We start from the raw sequence: 20,163 nt of genomic DNA, 5'->3' as shown, positions 1-20,163 counted from the left end.
ATTAACTCTGAATACTGTATTAATTTTACTAATGCAACTGCATTCCATTTTGTCCCCACCAGGTGTATTGTGACTACCACGGCCACTCCAGGAAGAAGAATGTGTTCATGTACGGGTGCAGCCAGGGGCAGGACGAGAGTGAGGGGAAGGAGAACCAGAACCCAGGACTGGTGGAAGACGAGGACAATGCCATGACTGTAAGTTCTGTCATTCTGGGTAACTGACTGATTGTGCTTATAAATTGAGGGGTATGGAACCAAAGGCCATCATAAAATACACCTGTATACACTGTGCAAGTTAAAAACCTGGAAGTCTTGTTTGTAACTACAAATATTGCCCATGGCCAAAATGCTTCAAAGTTAATGTAGACTGAATGATCTTTCAAACATGACCTTGATAATATTTTTGTATGATATTATGGAAAGGGTAGTGCTTATCAAGATAGTGTCACCATGGTTAGGAAAAAAAATTTAACCAATCTAACTGGCAGACAGCACCCTAAAAACACCTGTCAGCAATGAACTAGCACAAGTGCTGATGGTAATGGTAGAGTTGTTGCCCTTGCCCTTGTACATGTGTTTGACCAGAGTTGTGCCCCACCAGGCCCTGCCACGGATCCTGGATCACTGTGCCCAGCAGTTCTGCTGGCAGAACTGTAACTTTGCTGTGGAGAAGTCGAAGGAGGGTACGGGGAGGGTGGTGGTCTGGAGGATGGGCGTGAACAGGAGCTACACCATGGAGAGCACCTACTGCGGCTGTGACCAGGGCAGATATAAGGTTAGATTCATCAGGCTGCACTAATTCATTCTTTAATCTCCAAGCAGATCTAGGTCCTGGTGGCTTTTGGTACTGGTTGGCCCTTTTGATACTTACCACCGATAGATCTTCTTGGAGATTATATATTCTTAACTTCTTTCTCAATTCCTTATGATTAAAAATACATAATGCCTTGTATATGTTTGGACTCTACCATGATGTAAGGCGAGAGGCATTCTTGGTTTTCTCATCAATTTGATGACAAACATCACTACCACCTTGAGGCCATTGGCATGCTTGGTGGCCAGAATTAAAGCCTTAAAACCAACAGTTAACAGTATATAAACTTGTGTTTATCCTCTTTATAACAAGGGTCTTCAGATCAGCACGGAGCATCTAGAGGAGATGGGAAGGAGATTCTGCGAGGCCTTGCTGAAGCTGCAGCAGCCTGACATCTACCGCCCTGCACCCCTCCCAACGGACACGATGGACCTGTCCATCTATGGATACGCCTACAAGAACAGCCGGCGGGACAAGTCATCCCAGGCAGCGGGGGAGGCCAGGTTTGACTCAAGCACACCTAGGTATGATGTTGTTGGAAATCAAAGAATCTCTTCTCTAATTGTTGCCTGATCATAGAACCTATGGCCTGTACATTTTAAGGTTCAGGAAGCCTGTTAGTAATGATATTTACTATAAATACAGGTACTTAGGATTTGATAGAGCCTACCCTGATTATGTGTGAGAAAGAAATGACCTGCATTTAACTGCATAACACCACTGCCTGTACAAATTTGGTGCGGGTACTATAGCAGGCTGAAGTCTCATATAGGTTTTGTCATATATGGCCCATTTGTGGAAAAACTAATATATAAACTGATTATGAACAAAGCTTCTCAGTTATTGTCCATATTATTATGTTACAGCAGCCAACATCACCCTGAGTCTAGCCTGCTTGATTTTTCCTTTCTCATCTGGATTTATACATGTGTTGCCGACTCACTACAAAAGTTTAGCTTTCTGGATGGGAGGCAAATTATTATATTTTTTTTAGCATTGCATAAAAGTCTGGAGGGTTAAGGGTCTGTCCAACATACATTTAAGAAGAGTTAAAAATCGACACAGTTGAGGATGATTTTGTTACTCTACCATCACCTTTCTGATATACCACATTCAATGTTTATCATGTACATGTACCATGCACCAAGGAACTTCACAATTTCTTACTGAGTGTCAGTATCTCCCTTGTCTGGTTCTGGACTGGTCCACTTTCAGGTGGTGAAACGTTCATCACACAGCTCAAAATTTCATTTCAATATTTGCACACCACAAATCAAAACTATTTCAGAACTTGAAATCTTCTTCGACATACTGTAGGTTTCTGAAGAAAAAACTTATCATCTTATCACACAGCTCAAATTTTTGTTTCAATGTTTGCACCTCCAACTTAAAAGTACTTCTACACAGATTCCTGAAAAAAGTAATTTACATCTTATCTAACGTAATTTCAGCCAAGAAGAGGATGATCAGGAGACTGATGACCTGGAGGAACAGCTCGGTTGCCATGGTAACTACAGTGATGCGGATGGCGAGGACACTGTGTATGACAATCAGGAGGACTTCTTTGATGCGATGGAGCCGGAGGAAGAGGCCTTCGCTGCGGACAGACGGCCAAAACAGCGGAATTCCGAGTCTTGGAGAGACGTACTTGTATGATTTTGAACTCTAGATTAATAAAAGGACATATCAGGTTGGATTGTACAGAAAAGATGCATTCATAGAGGAGTGTGGGGAGGAGATACTTCATGCAGATAAAAAAAGGCATTGGTATAGGAAGGGGGCAGACATATCATGACAAACACAAACTATGGTAGAACTAAGTAACCCATTGCAGATATAAGTGAACTGCAGTGTGAACAAAAAACAAACAAGCCACATACTCAAGATCAGCCATATGTTTGATATGCAGGTCTGATGTTAGGCAAGGTTTTATTGGAGTGCAGTAGGAGTAAAGATAGAAACTGTTTTACCAGTAAGCGGATAGCAATCATCCATGTACGGGTGCATGTGTGTTTTAAAGCATATTTATCTGGATATATATTGTTTTTCTTAAGGATGGAAGGACTGCTCCAGGAAGAAAATGATAGTTGAGGAAAAGACAGTTGTTTGGGGATGGGTGTGTCTTAACTGGCCATGCAGTTGTACAAAATGAGAGCATATTGGTGGTATTGGTCTACATGTATTTGCAATTCTCGTTGTCATACACATCGACTTCATCACTCATCATCAACAATGCAGCAGGGCCAATGTTGGGATGTTTTTTCCTCATTTTTTTTCAACCTTTTCTAAAGAGACATTATAACTTTTTTAGCTGTTTTTCCCAGAGTGCTGGATAGTTTTATTTTCTTTAATTTGAGTATGTCACATGGAAACCTTGGGTAGTAATAGTATATTGTGCCTGATATGTTTTGGGTGCATTTTCAGCTTATCTAGCAGATACAAAACATTCAGAAACTTGCATCTTATTCAAGTTGGTTGACGCTGGAGGGTTGTGAAAAATGAGACTCATCAAGTGTAACATGTACATTTAGCTGAAGAATTTTACAAGGTTATAAAAAGTATCAAAAGTTAGGCCGAAATAGTTTGAGACAGAAACACATTCAAGTACCTTTGTACAGAATTTTGGTTATGTTGAACAAAAATTGTAAAAGCCATATCACTTGTAGTCATTCTTCATGTCTTACTATGCAACGTTATGTACAGTGGTTAAACATGTCACAAGACCTTAGAATCAGACCTTATTTCCCTTAGGCTTATCTTTGATATTGATATATCTCTCTGTATTGTTCATTTCTTGAAAAAGATGGCATTTTTTTTGTTAGGGCTGCTCTCCTGTCAGCTACCAATGTACCTCATGCAAGTGTGTTTTCCTATATTGTAAGAAATCTTCCTCCTTATATGACTAACTGGTTTATTCTTTGGGTGCTACATGTGTACTTCAACAATTGTACAGCCACTGCTCAAACTCATAACCAGAAACCTGTGCAACACTAGTTAAAGGTTGCCAAAAGATGTGAAATGGCCACTTGTACAAAGCTTTAGAGTGTTATAAAACTTTATTCCTTTCTTGATCCCTTTTAATTCTGTTGATATTTTATACCAATTCATGTTTCAGAGCAGCGTTTAGCCACTTTTTCATCTTCATTAATTTTCCAGCCAATCTCTTTAAAATGAAAGTTAGTAAGACAAAATGCAAGTACAGAATAATATAATATCTTACAGCATCGTATGATATGTGCATCAATAGCAAACATAGTAGAAGTGCTGCTCTTTACAAAGGGATATCAATATGTAGCCAAAACAAGCCACAAACACAATGTCAACATGATATAATGGATCCTAGCAAACATGTTGTTGATATTATTGTTATATACTATCTTGCTATGTATAATGGAATATTTGGAATTAAATGAAAATGATATATGAATTTCTGTGCGTGTGTGTTTATAAATGTGTGCTGAAACCTTTTGCACAGATAGTTTTAGTGTATGTAACATAACAGTATACTTTGGCTCTTTTCATTGTTAGCTACTCATTGAAATATACCGTTTGTAGCAAGCCACCTATAAGTGAGGGGAGCCTGTTTTGAAGATTGTTTGAAAGTCCGTGACACAGTTTAATATCCCTGCAAAAAAGCAGCAGTTTTTTTCTTGAGTAGTTGGTAGCTGGTTGAGGGTGGGCAAATTGCAAGCATCTAATTGTAAAGAAACATTTTGGCACATGTACCTAATAGATGTTAACTGTGAAGTTTACAAGGCATGACACAACTAAATGAATGAATATATATAACTGGTCTACACAACAGCAAAAACTTTTCAATCTGATTCCTGGTAACATAATTATGAATTTATTGGTCTGAAATGTTTCATACAATCTCAATGATCCACAAACTAGATGCATATCTGTAGCACACCTTTGTGACATCTGCAGAAATATTTCTGAATATATATTTACCATCTATTAGCAGCACTTGATCATGAATAGTCTGGGTGCAAAGGTTTTCTCGAGGCCTTGGCTGGCTGGAACACTATGTTTCATGCTCCTAACATTCAACAGGAACTATCAAGGGGTGCTTAGAAACATCATCCTGAAAATATACCTGTCTACCCAGAACACAACATTCACATCTCAAAGCAGGACTCAAAACAGTGTAAGCAGCAAATGTGAGCTGTGACTTTTCCCAGAACCATGCCAACTTGATCCGTCACAGAGTGATCAATGATATACTGTTAACTTAGCACCACTCCTTAATCCCACCCCAAAAAGGTTTGGACATTTGTGCGTTCATCAGTGATATCTGTGTTGTTATTTCATAATCCACACTGAATGTTATGTCATTGGAAAGCCTCACTTTCCCTCTGCAAAGATGTTAACCTTATAATGATCAACCAAACACAAATCCCAATTTCTTACGTGGGGTTAACGTTACTTTCTTACAGATATACTCTCAGCTGCCTGTTCTGTACTTCTCTCTAGTTACGTTACAGTTTGTTACAGACAAGCATCACGAACATTACACCACCACACTGGACAAATTGTTATTGAAAGAGAAATTCCAAAATTGACCCTTAAGGTAGTACACTGTTCCAAAGGTTTATGTTAATGAAAAGGATACACAAATGGGACATGTCATGTTGAAATGCACCTCATGAGCAAATAGGCCCAAAATTTACTTTTTTTAAGCAATCGATAATAATTACCACCATTCTATTATCAAACTGTTCCTCTGTAAACATGTAGATTCACCTGTAGTAAGGATGTAATGACGTTAAGATGATGTTAAGTGTAAGGTGTTCGGTACATCATGGCTCATGTGACTCTTCAACACTCGGTCATCTGTTAAACAGAAAACACAGACAGACACATGTAATACAGATACATATATGACAGGGTAGAGATTGCGATCTGGCAGAATCACTGGATCTGACTAGAGATCTTAGTCAGAGTGTCACTAGGCAATCAGGATGCTACATGTAGGAATGTGTTAGGATGGGGTTCCATATATGAATTCTGACTTTCCTGTAAATCCATTGATCTAAAGTTTGAAAGAATGAATTGAAGTTCAAACGTTATAACTGTCTTTTAAGCAAATATCCACATGTGCAGGAAAATTTACAGACTCTGATCAGGATCTCTACCAGCAGAATCACTGATTCGGCCAAAGAGCACTTTCTTCCCTGACACAAACATGTAAAACAGACAATGTAAATCACATGATAAATTTGTCATGAAAACGAGTACCTTACCCCTGCAGCAGTGTTCAGCACTGGGATCATTTCACATAACAGCTGTGGTAGCTTCAGTGCCTGGCAATGCTAACAGCCATGGCAAGAGTCTCAGCCATGGCAAGAGGATAGCCGTGGCAATAGCTATGCTACGAAAAGAAGATTCTCTTGCAGCTCTGCTCCTGATATACCCTGAAGCTTATGGACAAATGTTAGGTGCATATGAAACCTTTATGTTGTCACCAGCTTTAAAGCTGAGCCTTAACCCAGCACATATAGATAAGCTGAAAGACAGTGAATATATGGAAATGTACAACATTGAATGAGGCTTCATGTAACTGGAGTATAGAAGCTTGTGTGTTACGCCGCAAGGTTAAGTTATACCGGCTATACAGATACACATACATAACTAACATTAATTTTGTAGCTGCTCTCTTTAACTCTATACCTCTTATAAGCTAATAGCAAGATCCCTCTCCTGCAAAGCACAAAGCTCTAAAGTACACCATTCTTATGCTCATTCCCTACAAACTTTATTGCTCTTTTCAGATTGAAATTCACAACTTTTTTTCATAAACTATTTTCATAAACTTTTTGAAGTACTAGGAGTCTCCACTTTTACAAGTCTACATGATGGACTGTAGGTTGAGCATGAACTAGAATAGACTAGTGGGTTGAAAGAATAGTAAAGTGCAGAAGCACCAGCTCCTTTTGTTAGTGCTGAAGCTCCAACCCAGGACAGCTGCTCCAGTTTGTTTAGTGCAGCTTTCCTGGTTTGTGGGTCGGCTGCTGCACCTCATTGGGGATGGTTTCACCCTTCACGCCGGCGATGCAGCTCTTCACCCCGGCAACCACCACGCCCCGGCGGGATTCCTCGCTGTTGGCCCCCATGTGAGGCGTGATGATGATGTTGTCCAGGAAGCGGAGAGGGTGATCGTCCGGGAGCGGCTCAGGGTAAGTAACGTCAATGGCCGCCGAACGGATGGTCTTGTTCTTCAGTGCCTCCACAAGCGCATCTTGGTCTACAACTTGGGCTGAAAGCAGAATCATCAATTAAACATGACAAAATGAAGTAGTACAGTACTTGAACTCAATACCTATTTTGCATAAGTGTAGGATGTGCATGTGATCATTACATAGTGAAGAAGGTATGATGAAACTTTTGTTCTTCTTGCAGACAGGTGTATAGTGTTATCTTTACTCTGTATCTTGTGATTTATTTCCTAACAGCCTTTTGCTTTTTTTCAGAAGGAAAGAGATTAAAAGATCATTTTCTTTTGGACTGTGAATATCAATTGAATAGATGCAATTTATTATTCCATTCCTACAACAGTATTTGCTCAGATATTTGATGTTAGTGAATGATTCTTTAATTCTTTCGCCAGTTTTATAGACAATATTTTCATCTATTTACTGTGACTTTGTTGTTATGTCCAATCTAAGAAGAAGCATCCTCAACTCAGCATAATTTGTTGTACATGTACTAGTTACTAACCTCTTGCAACATTGATCAAGATGGCGGAGTTCTTCATCAGTTCAAACTGCTTCTTGCCAATCATCCCGCGGGTGGTGGGCAGCAGTGGTACGATCAGTACCACAAAGTCACAGTGCGGCAGCATCTCGTCTACTTTACCGTAGTACGTCGCACCAATCTTCTTCTCCTCCTCCTCCGATCTGAAACAATTTGTACGTTAATAAGCCTTCTCTGAATGAATCAGCTGAATATACAGTAAAAAAACAAGACCATAGCATGTCAATAGATACAAAAACCAGACGTTCTGCTGCAGTACCAAGGTCACATACGGGGGGGGGGGGCAAAACTGACCTTGACCTTTGTCTTTCCAAGACCTACATACACACCAAATATCATCATAATCCATCCAGATGTTCTTGATTTATGCTGACTACAAACTCCGGAAACACAAAAAGACAGACAGGCCAAAAACTATACCTCCATTTTTCATGTCGGTAATGATGGTTAACAATATGAGATATGAACTGACTAGAATGGTATTATTCACTGCAAGGATAGGTCGGCTTTTGAGGATGTGAAATACATTGGGTATATCACATGAAAACATTTCAGCACCAAGGACAGGGTGTTTACACCATACATGTGCATTAACACCATCTAGCAGGTCAACCATAAACTGCAGCTTTTCTTACACGCACCTGTTGTACTGTCTGTTGTACTGCACTTACAAAATGTACCATTAAGAACACTTTGGAACTTTTGATGCCAGCTTTTGTTGACAGTATTTGAAACTTAGCCTGTGTTACACAAGCTCTTGCTGCCAGGGGTGAATTGGCCCCCTTGGTCAGTCATGGCAGACTGCTAGGGTTGTTTTGATTATTGTCAGCAAGTGTGATATAGGATGCAATATCATGCATCCATTGTACCATTCTTAATGTGCAATATTGATGTACAATACAAGCCCTAGGTGACAATTTTAATCTTGTAAATTGAATGTAATTCAGTCTTCCAAGGCGACATTTCATTAAATACATCTTGAATCTTTAGGGGCGCGATCAAGTTAGGCTACATGAAACTCACCGCCGGAAAACATCATAGTACAGGACCTTCATGCTGAATCCACAGGCTCGCTCTGCAATCTTGTAACCTAGAGACAACACATTCATCAGTCAGAGAGTCCTGTTTGTTTGTTTGTTTGTTTGTTTGTTTGTTTGAACCTTTGTTTATTCATGATAAGCTCAAATCGGCACGCAGGCCGCTTTTCATTGAGGTTATGAGGGAAGAGGTAAGGGTCAGATACAATATAACAGAGATACACAGTCATTTGAGTCCTAATAACTCTATCAACATATATCATTACATATTTATGGTACAACAATATACAATTTCTACAACATACAACATAAAGTAGGGCTAAAGCTGGTTCATGGTCCGTATCCGTTCGTTTATGTACTGTTTTCTATATGTACATCTTAAAGTTGACGACATTTCAAACCTGCCATGTCATGATAACAACAGCAACAATCATCCTAAGGCTTTTTTTTACTTATCTGATTACTTATTGCTTGTTTTTTTCTTCCACCGCATTTAGAGAACAAAATCTGTTTCTGTTTGAAGTATAGCATTTTAAGCCTTCAGATCTTTGATGAGCAAGCAACACTGTTACAGCAATATTCTACTTGTGTCCATTGCCTAACCTTGCAGCTAAGATGAGGCATTGTTACTTACCAATTCTGCCAAAGCCAACAATACCAATGGTGGACCCGGTGATTTTCTTCCCCATGATGTTAAAGTCAAAAGGAGTAGCAGGGTTCTTGGCTGAATCAACGCCTAAAATAAAAGATAAACAATGAATATAATGTCATCATCTTATGCATATACTTTTACCTTCAGTTCCACTTTCATGCATTCACTAGTAAATGCACACAAAGCGCCTGAATTGAGAAGGATACTCTTAGACTTATGCTCTAAATGTCTACACAGCAAAGCAGAATAACCTTTCTCTATCTGTCATTTGCCCCCTAGTCAGTGCTCACACAACCTTGACAAAAACTAAAGCTTCATAGTAAAAAATTTGGTCCAATTCTTTAGTGTTGGATTGAAAGATTAACTACATTTCCCTATCTCTCTCTCAATGAAAGCCGTAGGTTTACATGTAAGTAATTGCAATAGCAAACCAAGGTGCATTTACAAACTTGTACATTGTTCCTACACCAGTGACTCTCTAAACGTGTACGTACCTTTGACAATACGTCTGGCCATACCGGCCAGTAAGGTCATGCCCCAGTCTGCCACACAGTCACTGCTCACATCCGGCACACGGGACACCTTGATGCCTCTCTTGAACAGCAGCTTTGTATCAACAAAATCAAAAACCACAACTTTAGTTTGTGGTACATATACAGATTCATTCAATTTCAAACAAATATTGATAATTCGTTTTAACCCAATAATTAGGAACGTTTTTGGAGACTCAAAACAAAGCTCCAATTTTGAATACTAGTACTAGAACACCTGCACAGGGTGCCAGAGGACAGAGATGTAAAAAGAATATTCAGTTCGACACCTAAAAAGAAATGGCCAACATGCAGACCAAGAAAGAGATGGCTAGACCAAATCGTTGAGATAACCAGAAAAGCAGAACCAAACTTCCAAGCAGTGAAGAAAATGGCTGAGGAGAGAACAGTTATGCAGGGCTCGAAATAGTGGGTGCATGTGCACCTGTGTGCACCCAAAATTGGAGCTGTGCACCTAATTTTTGACTGTGGGTGCACTGGTGCACCTACATGTAGATATTTTGTAAGGCTGACATCTTACAGGTACTTGGCCTAAAGACATCAGGGTGAGAAGTGAGAAGAAACAGAACAGCTGCTCCATAAATGCCCTGACTTTAGAGACAGCAGGTGTTTTTCTCTCCCCTGTACTTACCTCCAGGTCCAGATGGTCTGTTCCCACACTCAGGGTGCTGACGATCTTCAGGTTGGGCAGGTGGTCCAGGAGTGAGCCATCCACACGCTTCAGCTGTAAGAAACACTTACATTGTCCAATGTTTTCAAACGAACCAGTGCTACTTGGTTGACAGATTGAAGTTCACTGTGTGAGAGCCCTAACTAATCAATCAAGCTTGGACTCAATTGGTTCAAAGGTATAGTATCCAATTCCACCCCAATAATGTCAAACATGTATGGAGGCTGGATTCCACCCCTCTTTACATTCACATGGTCATAAATCTCTAGTGCTACCATAACACTGTCTGTTAAAGTATTAATTTCTTCTTTAAACACACACAAAATCTTGTTGTTACTTTTGCACGGTTGGACCAACAGTCTCCCTTCTGAGGTATCCCTTTTCCACTCTGTATGTATTACTGTCAAACCTGATATGATGATGATGACTGTCAAACCTGGCTGGCAAATTACCTAGCACAGCCAAACCACCTTAAGTCATATTCACCACACAATTAAACAGCCTTGTCCAATTTACATAGTTAGATCTCAGACTGTTGTCTGGAGCAAACACTCCCTCTTACCAACCATTTTCCTTAGTCCCTTCAGTGGTTGTTGAGACCAAGTTCGATTATAAGTTACAAAGTTGGTGTGTAACGCTGAAGAGCAGTTATACCGGCTATATAGATATACAGATGCAGAGTTAAGCGCAGGATTTCAAAGTAAAGGTTTTAACTCACCCTGCCATAGGCATCCACCAATATTCCCTGGATGTCATTGTTGTACTTCTCGGGGGCCTTGATGTAGTCTTCCCACCACACCACACGGAAGTGTTCCTCCACAATCTTCACATACAGCTCATGGTCGGCCAGGGACGCTACCACCAAAGGTTTGTCTGCCATAGCTGTGTCTTTACCACTGTGTTATACAAGCCTGGAGTGAAAGAGTATCAAGTAATAAATAGTGTGGCCTTGGAGTGACCTTTGTATGCTCTATAATCAGGTGTGTAGTTTTGATTTATGCGGTCATGAGTCATGCATATTTACACTCTTTGAGCATAGTGTGTTCACAGTGACAAAGCAGATTTCAGAAGTGATCCTGATAGTGGCCCATCTTAAAGCTTTTGTAAATTTGATATCATTCATAAGAATAGAAATCTAACTGGTGAAATTGTAATTTTTCTTGTGCAGCAGTATTGTGACAATTTCTTTATAAAACCTAAGAAAGATTCAGCTGAATTCAATATGTCTGGCCTATTAAATGCTGCATGTACTTCTATAATGGGTAGGTAGTGTTGGTGCCAAACCCACTGTTATTTTTGTCCCAGAATGTAGTTTAATGTAACGTTAGGTCAATGACCCTTTCAGAAACCGCTCTCTGGTATCTTCTCACTTATTACTTTCAAAAGAAATGAAATGAAACATCCTTTAATGTGCTTAAAGCACAAAATAATTCTCATAACAGCTTAATAATATGTAAGAAATACATTTATGAATGAATGAAATATTAAAGTGAAAGGATTTGGGGTGAAAAGTTCAGTGGTTTTGAATAACTGCTGCTTTGTGAAAGACGTCTAAACATACTTTGTACTGTACAGTATAACGTTTCTGTGATTGTTGTAATGCAACACCTTAAAGGAATGGTAACATTTCCTTACAGAGTTGAAGAACCTCAGTAATTTAAAAAAATGTATGTACAAAAATGCTAATCCCCTCCTCCTCATATTTTGTTCAGAAAATAATTTTCATCAGTAAAGTTAATTATTTGCATTTTACCTGAAAAGGTGATCAAAGTATATCCAGACAGGGTGAGGGTTTAGATAGTCACAATGAAAGGCTTCTATAATACTAACCGTTACAGATGTCAATTGCACATCACAAAATGGCGGCAATACACTTGACAAATGAGGCACATTAAGGTAACGACTGAACCTTTCAAGCGGACAGCAGGCATATGGCGAAAATATCTCAATGAAATGCACTTAAAAAGTATTTTCCGGTATGTTATATTTCGTGCATTCCCATATCAATAGTGTATGCTATTTCAATGTTAACATGATACATCAACAACCTATGGCATATATCCTCGTGAACTTGTACCATGATAACCTCTGTCAAGGTTAAATGCTTCCGTGTCTGTTCGCGTGATCATATAATAGATAATGATCTGGCGTTTGTCACTGTGGTAACAAGAGATTCAGCTCTAACCATCCCAGTGTCTGGGTAGATTAACGTTAGACATAGGATTCAAAATCAGGTCCTGACATGGTTAAATATTAATGAATTTTTCAAAAATGTACCTGGTTAACGTTCAGGATTTCAGGACAAGTACACTGTATAAAAAGATTAAAACAACTGCTGCTGCAAGTCATTGATATGGAAATTTATGTGTTACAAGTCGCCCTTAACTTAAGTGTTGATGACTATAATTTGTAAATTATGGCTATGATCTGCTAAGAGAGCATTAATTGGAGGTCGTCAAAGATTTGATGCTAAAATTCGAAGAAAAAAAGGGTGTTTGATTCAAGACCAGCTACTATGTTGTCTTTGCTGAGTAAATTTCAGATCTATCTATAGACCTCTAACGTTACACTCCCCAGCCATGGCTAAATGTTTTACGAAGGTCAATGTTGTCACGTTCAAACTACCGGCTTCTCGTCCCCCTCCCCTCCCACAACTCCGAGGGCGTTGAATAATTCATTGGTTTGTTGATCGATCGTGGTTTTAACCTAGTCTAGACGTTTCAGACGTGAACATCGTACAAAGTGACAAAAATATAATCTTCTTAAGTCACAAGCAAGAGGCTCTGTACTGATATTGAACGCGGAAGTGATCGCCATGTTTACCGGCATGGCCTGGGTTATAAACATTTGGGTTACGTCAAAGGTTGTCCCTTTTCTAATGCTTAAGTTCACAGTTAAGTTAGTCGGTAGAGATGTATAGACTTACCTGTGAGTAGGTGAAAGCTGGCGGGTGAGGAGAGTGGTTACAGCGGAGGTTCCAGGTTATTTATACCGGGTGGCTGCCCGTGCTGTACGTGCGGAGTGAAGGACGCCCAATGGCTCTCCCGGCGTGACGTAACGTGCGGCATAAGTATGGGGGCGTGGCCGGCCAGGCGGGGTGATTTGGATTTATTTATTTGGCTGTAAAAAAAGTACAGCCAGGTCTGCCCAACTAGCCGAAGGCTATACACTAATCTCCAAGCAGATCCACACCGGGCGCGAAAATCGTAGTATGCTAGCCAGAGAAGGTCCAGTCAGCCAGAGAGGGTCCAATAGCCCGGGCCATTGGACCCTCTCTGGCTGACTGGACCTTCTTTGGCTAGCATACTACGATTTTCGCGCCCGATGTGGATCTGCTCGGAGATTAATTCAATACAAAGGGTTAGCCCTGGGGACAATATTCAAAATTCAATACAAGTTTTCACAAAGCACGTCAAAACACACTTGAAGGCGTACACAAAACGCAAGACTAGAAGAAAGGCAGACGGACGTGTCAGACGTGTGGTTCGTTCTGTCAACTGTCCTTCAGAAAATCATAGATTAAAGGGTTAACTTAAATCGTTCTTCACCATTCATGATAACATCTGCCAAAACGGGAAATGAGAGTGGTTTCGTTCATTTTAGGAACTGGAAACATAACGTCAATCAAACAAGGTCACACCGCGACCCGGGGCCCAAAACCGACCTTGACCCAACACCTACCCACATACCGAATATCAATCATTACAAGCCGTACTACCATCCAGAGGTTCTTAAATTATGCTCACCACAATTATCCGGAATTGCAGACAGAGTCACAGACAGACAGGCAAACCCAAAACAATCATGACCCCCTTTTTCATGGAGGTGGGTACTCTGTTTTAAAGGTCAACTCCACCAGGTCAATATTGTACGGATAACGTTACATTTGACCCCCCAGTTACCGTTGCTATGAGATTTTGCAGCACATATTTACTAGGACAGAGCTGTCATGTAAGCATCAGGTTACTAACCCCTCGCGAGTCGTTCGTCCAGATCATCTATAAAACGCCAGCCAGAGTATTCTAATCATGAGGCTGAAACCTCAGAAAAACCGGACTTTCTGCTCTAATGTGCGGGGCCAATGACGTTTGAAATTTCTAAACGCGCAATTTTCTAACAAACCTAAGTATTTTAATCGCCTAGTAGAGGAGGGGGGGCACACACACACACAAACTGTTCTGCTTTAGACTGATTATCACAAGAAGTCATTATGATATCGGCATTAAAATTTTTCAAAGCAATTATAAACTAACAAATAATCCCAGTTTGACAAAATTCACATCACGCGTAGCAATATGGATTATATAAGTTTTTCAATTTCTCGTTATTCGTAGCAAGGTGGCAACAATTTTGCGAGAAAAAGTTACTAATTAAGCCTACAACTCTGTAAGATCGCGAGATCCTCTTGAATGTAGCTAGCGCCAAATGCAGGACCCATGTATTTGTCGTACGCCACGTATATTGCTTTAGTCTTATTGCTAAACATGGACGTATACGCACGTATGTTTTAACCACCACTCTTTATGACACGGGAGCTTGTGCTATCCGAAAAATAACATTCTACGAAAGTTCGGGGACTCCCTCTGGCGGTTTGAACTTGAAGCTCTCATGGCTCTATAACAGGGATGTGAAGATGCAGGGGATGATGACACAGGTAACAACGCAATCACCCGTATTGCAGTTTGTCCATGTTCTACTAGAGGGCGCTCACCGTCCGGGGGTGGAGTCTGCCATCTCTGTCTCTGATTCAGCCTTGTTCACCTGTACTCTCCAAGCAGAGGTTGGTGGAGAAGATTGCGACCTCTTTATCATATGTGCCGTTTTCTTTTGGCACTCTTCACCAAGTTGGTGGAGAGTGCCCACAGAAAACGGGGAATATGATAAAAAGGTCACAATCTTCTCCACCAACCTCTGCTTTGAGAGCAGTTCACATGAACCTACTATTCTACATCTCAGACCCACGTTCCAAAAGAGATCTTGAGGTATGGACTGTTGACGTAAAAATTGTTCATCTACTAACCGCGCCTTTTAGATGCATGAATGTATTCTAAGTCCCCAGCCACAGAACTGTACGTTTTATGTTCATGGGGACATCCGTGCAACTTGAAAACAGCACATACTAATCAGGGCACAGTACGTACTGTTCAATCGTTAGTGATCAATACATGTATTATGTGTGAATTTGTCCAACAAATAGACACAAAATGCCCTCAGAACATTTTCGAGTCACTTGAAACCACCTACAATTGTAGCTGTACATACTGACCCTTACTTTCCACATGTTGGTCGTGACCTCCCATTTTAGAAATCTGTTTCATGTTCAAATCCCATGTTCTGTGTTGTCTTGTCTTGTCTTGTCTTGTCTTGTCTTGTCTTGTCTTGTCATGTCTTGCTTTGCCTTGCCTTCTCTTGTCAGCAGGGCTAACATTCGTAATAGTAATAGTTGGGCAACCTTGGCTTCATGTCCTTCACAGCCGAACCAATGAATAAATTGCAGTTGGTTGTGCTTGACATGAGATGTATATGACAGGGCTTTGCAGACTTGACTCCAACGTACCCTTCAATCAGCGTCATGCTGAGCGATGCATGCTCTCATGTTACCCCAGACGTTTCAGTACTAGGCGTGAAGATTTGTACATGCAAACGCACGATGTATAAAGAGAGTTAATGCTCCGCTATAAATGATGTGTAACGTTACTGACGGCTGGATTGCAATTTTCTAAACGAGCGAATCGACTCGCACGGCGCGGTGGGTAATGAATGACTACTTTGCTTAGCCTTAAACGGGATGTAGTCAAGTAAGTGCTGCATTTTAGTAAGGACCTTTGCTGCTGGATTCATGACCCATGACGTGCACGGTAATGGAAGAGGACTGTTAGTGCAGTACGGGGTATAAATACAAATGATTGGTACTGAAGGGTAATGCGTTTCCAATGAGAATGAGCGCAAACTGAATTGTTAAAAAAACAAACATGAATGCTTATGCTACCTCGAAAACTACGAAACACACTTACGTGACAAAATGGTAAGATACCGTTAGAACTCTTGAATCGATTGCACCTATGTTTTAAGGGTTTGGAAACCTTTACACAGACTCTAGTGGTGCCATTATTTGATTATGGAATTTGATTATAAAGACTAGTCTCCAACCAGACCCAATAGATTGCAAAGACCGTATCCAACTGGAAGAAGGAGCTTATAGTGCAATCTAAGGTTGGGTTGGCTATGAAAACTCCTTCTGCCTGTTGGATACGGTCTTTGCCAACCCGTAGGTCTGCTTGGAGACTATAGAAAGACCACAATAAGTATGCACACATGGTTTGCGTGTCGATAACAGAGCCAGTACAGAAGCTGGGTGAATTTTAACGATGCATATATAATCTTATAAATTCACCGCATCATCCTGCATGGCAGGCGTGAAATGCACTTGGATACGGCGCGTTTTGCCCATACAATGCATACTAATTGTCGTTCGTTATAACACGGGGACAAAGCCATCATAAAGTAAAACTACACTGAACTCCATCTAGTTTATATTTACGTCATTGATATTGCGTACACCACATATTAATGATGAATAACAACATAATCCCACCCCTACCCGGAACATATGGAAAGCATAATGTCTGAAATGACGTGTGGTAAATCAAGCTTCTGCATTTTCATGAAGACATAAAGAGAACATTGCAATGTCATTTTTATGTACAAATGTACGTCATTTCCTGTCTTTTACGACTAAAAGTCAATACGTGCTACATAAACAACGGCGAGAATTAGGCCATACCAATCTTAAGACATGGTTCTTGCATTATTTGCTAGACTAAAATCTCCCATGCGCATACACAGCAATAGGACAAAAGGTTGAAATATCGAGGTGCTGTCTGTATAACATGGACAGATGCTAGCTCAGCTGTTGCACATATGGTGACTTAAAAAGATTATACTGAGTCTTACAGGAATAGGAACTCTTGACCTATATTCGCCACGAATTTGTTCAACATCTTTTCTTCACAGACAAATCTACCGACGGAGGTAATATCATCATATCAGTACAGTTCAAACAAACAAAGCTCCTATAGATCATAAAGACATAGACGCTGCTACGTAGCTACTGGTACATGTGTTGATATTTGTTCAGCGCTATGATGGCGCTATTTGGAAAACAATGCATGCTCCTATGTGGCGTGATATGGCACAACATGTAATCAGTACAAGAGATGAAAGTAGAAGATATCTGAGAGCAGTGACCTTAGCGATTTGACGTATTTCTTTGTGTCCCACGAACCCAGATAAAGTCAGCTTAAATCATGTGTCTCCCCTAGCCCTATACACCGCAGAGGCTGAAACCTGTACAAGTCCCGTACCGGCACGGGGGAGGGCACGGACTTCATGTACCCCCGCAGCGGGTTCAGATGGGCGGGCGAGTCGGGCTGGTACCGCAGGTTCGGGCACGAGCCCACCGTAAAGCGTGGAAGCCTGTATTTGGCGAGTCTGGCTACCGGTGTATAGTCCGGGTGGTACGCTTTGCACGATACTTCCGGTAAGATCGGTCCTACGTCCTCACGGATTTCGTCTGTTGGTTCGCGGATGATTATTCTCTTCGTTCTCCTATCTCGGTCCTCCAGTAAAGCAGTCACCCCGCACAGCATTGCAAAAACCCCTAACCCAACAATCAGCGGGCCGGCGAGCCGAAAGTCCCGCAGAAGGTCCCGGTTTACGATGAATGACCGGCCTGCTTCCATCTCCGCGGTGCTGGAAGAATTGTTGTTGTTACGCACATCGACTTCCACATAGTCGTACGCAAACATGCACATTACCACCCCGACGGCGAGGACACAGAAGCCCAGAAGGACACAGACGGTGTACGGAGACAGCAATTTGATCCTGCCCTTGATGACCATAGTCTTAGCCGGCCTGGGTGTAATGCGGCGAAGCTTCCTTGTCCCTTGCTTCTGCAGTTTCAAGGTTCTTTTCTTTCTCTCGCTGGCGAGTCGTGCCCCCGCTAGGGCACCGCGCCCCATCATATTGGAGTCCTATTCTGTTAAACAGAGCCTATGTGTGAAGGAGGAGAACGACAATACACTATGGTCTTACATAAGAGTAACATAACATAACATAACATAACATAATATAATACTAGTATAACGATACTGTCCAATATATGACGCAATTCCAGTTGCATACATTTCACGTCGAGTGATACTACTGACCTTTGGAATCAAATTTCAGAACAGGTAGCGGTAACCTAAGTACGTATACAATAGACTAACACACACGGAAATTTCCTTCACAGGTGTAGGAAGGAAACAGGCAGGAGAAAGGGTTAATGAAAATAAGAATGGTGAGGCACGTATACTCCATACAGGCTACAGTCTTAAGAATCCAAGCATAAAGTCAAAGTCATTTACACTTTTGCAAGCAACGTCGACAAACTCTCCAAATAAGAATTAGTTCTTCCTTTCCAGACTAATGACAACAATCAACCCTACGGCTGTATTGGTATGCATTCAGCATGATTTCTAATCTACAGCTTCCGAGCAATTTCGCAATTACCTGTGTCAGAAATCTCCATCCTTAGTCTCGAAGCGTCTCCATCTGTCTGCCTGTCTGGGAAAACGGTATCAGTTTCCAGGCGGGGAATAAGAATTGAAAACGCCGGATTACTAACGCGATGGAGTTGTTGAAAGCATTCGAGTCGCGGATATGTAACAACTTGACTTCCGCGGTCCCACGTTGTGGAACATGTGCCGGCCTAGACTAGAAACAAATCTAGCTCACCGGCTCTGACGTCTGTGCAATACTACACACTAAAGGAACATTGTCTATCCTCCCCTTCACAACGTGCGTTGTCTTGTGTTGTTGGTAACGCCGTTAGTTCTGCGTTGGCGGATTTCTTGGAAGAAACGTTCGCAGCCGGTTTTCTCGAGACGTTATCTAACACCATGCCGGGCGACGATTTTAGAATTCGGATTGGAGTGGGAGCGCGGGTATTACTCTGAACACGTCGTCTGACTCGCGAGCTGATAGCTTTTTGACGTCAGATTAGTGTAGGTGTACCGTATAATAACCTCATCCATGCCTCACAGCCCGGATTCGTCGTCGTGATGCGGAATAACATTTTTGTTGGCGGCACTGGGTAGCCTTCACGACGCACTGTAAAGAAAGCCAGAAAAAATCCTGCTGTCCAATATGTTTGTCATATATTCCGGATTCGTCCATAAGGAATAAAACAAAACGATGTCTGTGATAAAGCCGAGCACTGTAGTGCTACAGATGCAAGAAGTTTCTTCTTACGGATTCACGGAGGCAAGTAGAGCGATACTGCACAATAGTCCATCCATCCCGGCTTTCCTTAGCCCAGAAAAGTCGGCACGGTTCTCCGCACGAAAACCGGGCCGCCGTTTCTGTAGATGTCACGGATGTAGAGTACTCCGTATCCCCGGTGCACGGGTTACTCGCATAAATGAAAGGGAAGCATGAATGGAAAAGGGTTCGACCCGAATCCGCCGCTCCTTCGGAATATCTGTCAGAAAGGCGTCAACTCATGATTAGTACATAGTGATACGTAGCAGGAGATCTAAGTTGTCCTTAGAATCACCATCTAGTAGTCAATGTTACGGAAAAGAAACGTCCTGACGCTACGTTCGCGTGGGGAAATAAGAGAATCCACTGAGAGAAGGC

General features: G+C 41.3%; 3 protein-coding genes across 7 annotated transcripts in view; 1 reads left to right on the top strand and 2 right to left on the bottom strand.

The window, feature by feature from the left end:
• Positions 1-4,243, top strand: part of LOC136428694 (cytosolic carboxypeptidase 1-like) — a 36,086-nt gene extending 31,843 nt beyond the window's left edge. For both annotated transcript variants that reach the window (XM_066418401.1, XM_066418402.1), the window contains 4 exons: positions 63-197; positions 604-777; positions 1,129-1,340; positions 2,268-4,243. In XM_066418401.1, coding sequence (XP_066274498.1) covers positions 63-197; positions 604-777; positions 1,129-1,340; positions 2,268-2,472 — 726 coding nt within the window. In that variant the 3' untranslated portion in view covers positions 2,473-4,243. The remainder of the gene's footprint in view (positions 1-62; positions 198-603; positions 778-1,128; positions 1,341-2,267) is intronic.
• A 397-nt stretch (positions 4,244-4,640) lies between these two features.
• Positions 4,641-13,543, bottom strand: LOC136428695 (probable 2-ketogluconate reductase). 3 transcript variants are annotated; one of them, XR_010754647.1, is made up of 9 exons: positions 13,409-13,543; positions 11,201-11,393; positions 10,444-10,536; positions 9,756-9,867; positions 9,244-9,345; positions 8,596-8,662; positions 7,537-7,715; positions 6,063-7,075; positions 4,641-5,652 (listed from the first exon to the last, which is right to left on the bottom strand). XR_010754647.1 is itself a non-coding variant. In XM_066418404.1 (9 exons), the coding sequence occupies exons 2-9, from the start codon at positions 11,360-11,362 to the stop codon at positions 5,638-5,640; spliced, it is 969 nt and encodes a 322-aa protein (XP_066274501.1). In that variant the 5' UTR covers positions 11,363-11,393; positions 13,409-13,543; the 3' UTR covers positions 4,641-5,637. The 3 variants fall into 3 exon arrangements, 2 of the variants coding, with proteins under 2 accessions (XP_066274501.1, XP_066274500.1); XM_066418404.1 differs by having other exon boundaries at positions 6,837-7,075; XM_066418403.1 differs by having other exon boundaries at positions 4,641-7,075.
• Positions 13,544-16,850: 3,307 nt separating this feature from the next.
• On the bottom strand, positions 16,851-19,179 carry LOC136428693 (transmembrane protein 200A-like). 2 transcript variants are annotated; one of them, XM_066418399.1, is made up of 2 exons: positions 19,036-19,179; positions 16,851-18,534 (listed from the first exon to the last, which is right to left on the bottom strand). In XM_066418399.1, the coding sequence occupies exon 2, from the start codon at positions 18,504-18,506 to the stop codon at positions 17,778-17,780; it is 729 nt and encodes a 242-aa protein (XP_066274496.1). In that variant the 5' UTR covers positions 18,507-18,534; positions 19,036-19,179; the 3' UTR covers positions 16,851-17,777. The 2 variants fall into 2 exon arrangements, with proteins under 2 accessions (XP_066274496.1, XP_066274497.1); XM_066418400.1 differs by having other exon boundaries at positions 16,851-18,520.
• Between the last annotated feature and the right edge of the window lie 984 nt (positions 19,180-20,163).

Source organism: Branchiostoma lanceolatum, chromosome 2 (genome assembly GCF_035083965.1).
Source record: "Branchiostoma lanceolatum isolate klBraLanc5 chromosome 2, klBraLanc5.hap2, whole genome shotgun sequence".
NCBI lineage: Eukaryota > Metazoa > Chordata > Leptocardii > Amphioxiformes > Branchiostomatidae > Branchiostoma > Branchiostoma lanceolatum.
The sequence above is the reverse complement of the archived record's forward strand: the minus strand, read 5'-3'. Positions and strand labels throughout refer to the sequence as shown.

Coding starts and splice junctions, on each gene's coding strand:
- LOC136428695 (XM_066418403.1), bottom strand. CDS start 11,362: ATGGCAGACAAACCTTTGGTGGTAGCGTCCCTGGCCGACCATGAGCTG. Junction 10,537..11,200: donor TGGTGGATGCCTATGGCAGG/GTGAGTTAAAAC, acceptor TGTTTCTTACAG/CTGAAGCGTGTGGATGGCTC. Junction 9,346..9,755: donor GGCCAGACGTATTGTCAAAG/GTACGTACACGT, acceptor CTTTTATTTTAG/GCGTTGATTCAGCCAAGAAC.
- LOC136428693 (XM_066418399.1), bottom strand. CDS start 18,506: ATGATGGGGCGCGGTGCCCTAGCGGGGGCACGACTCGCCAGCGAGAGA.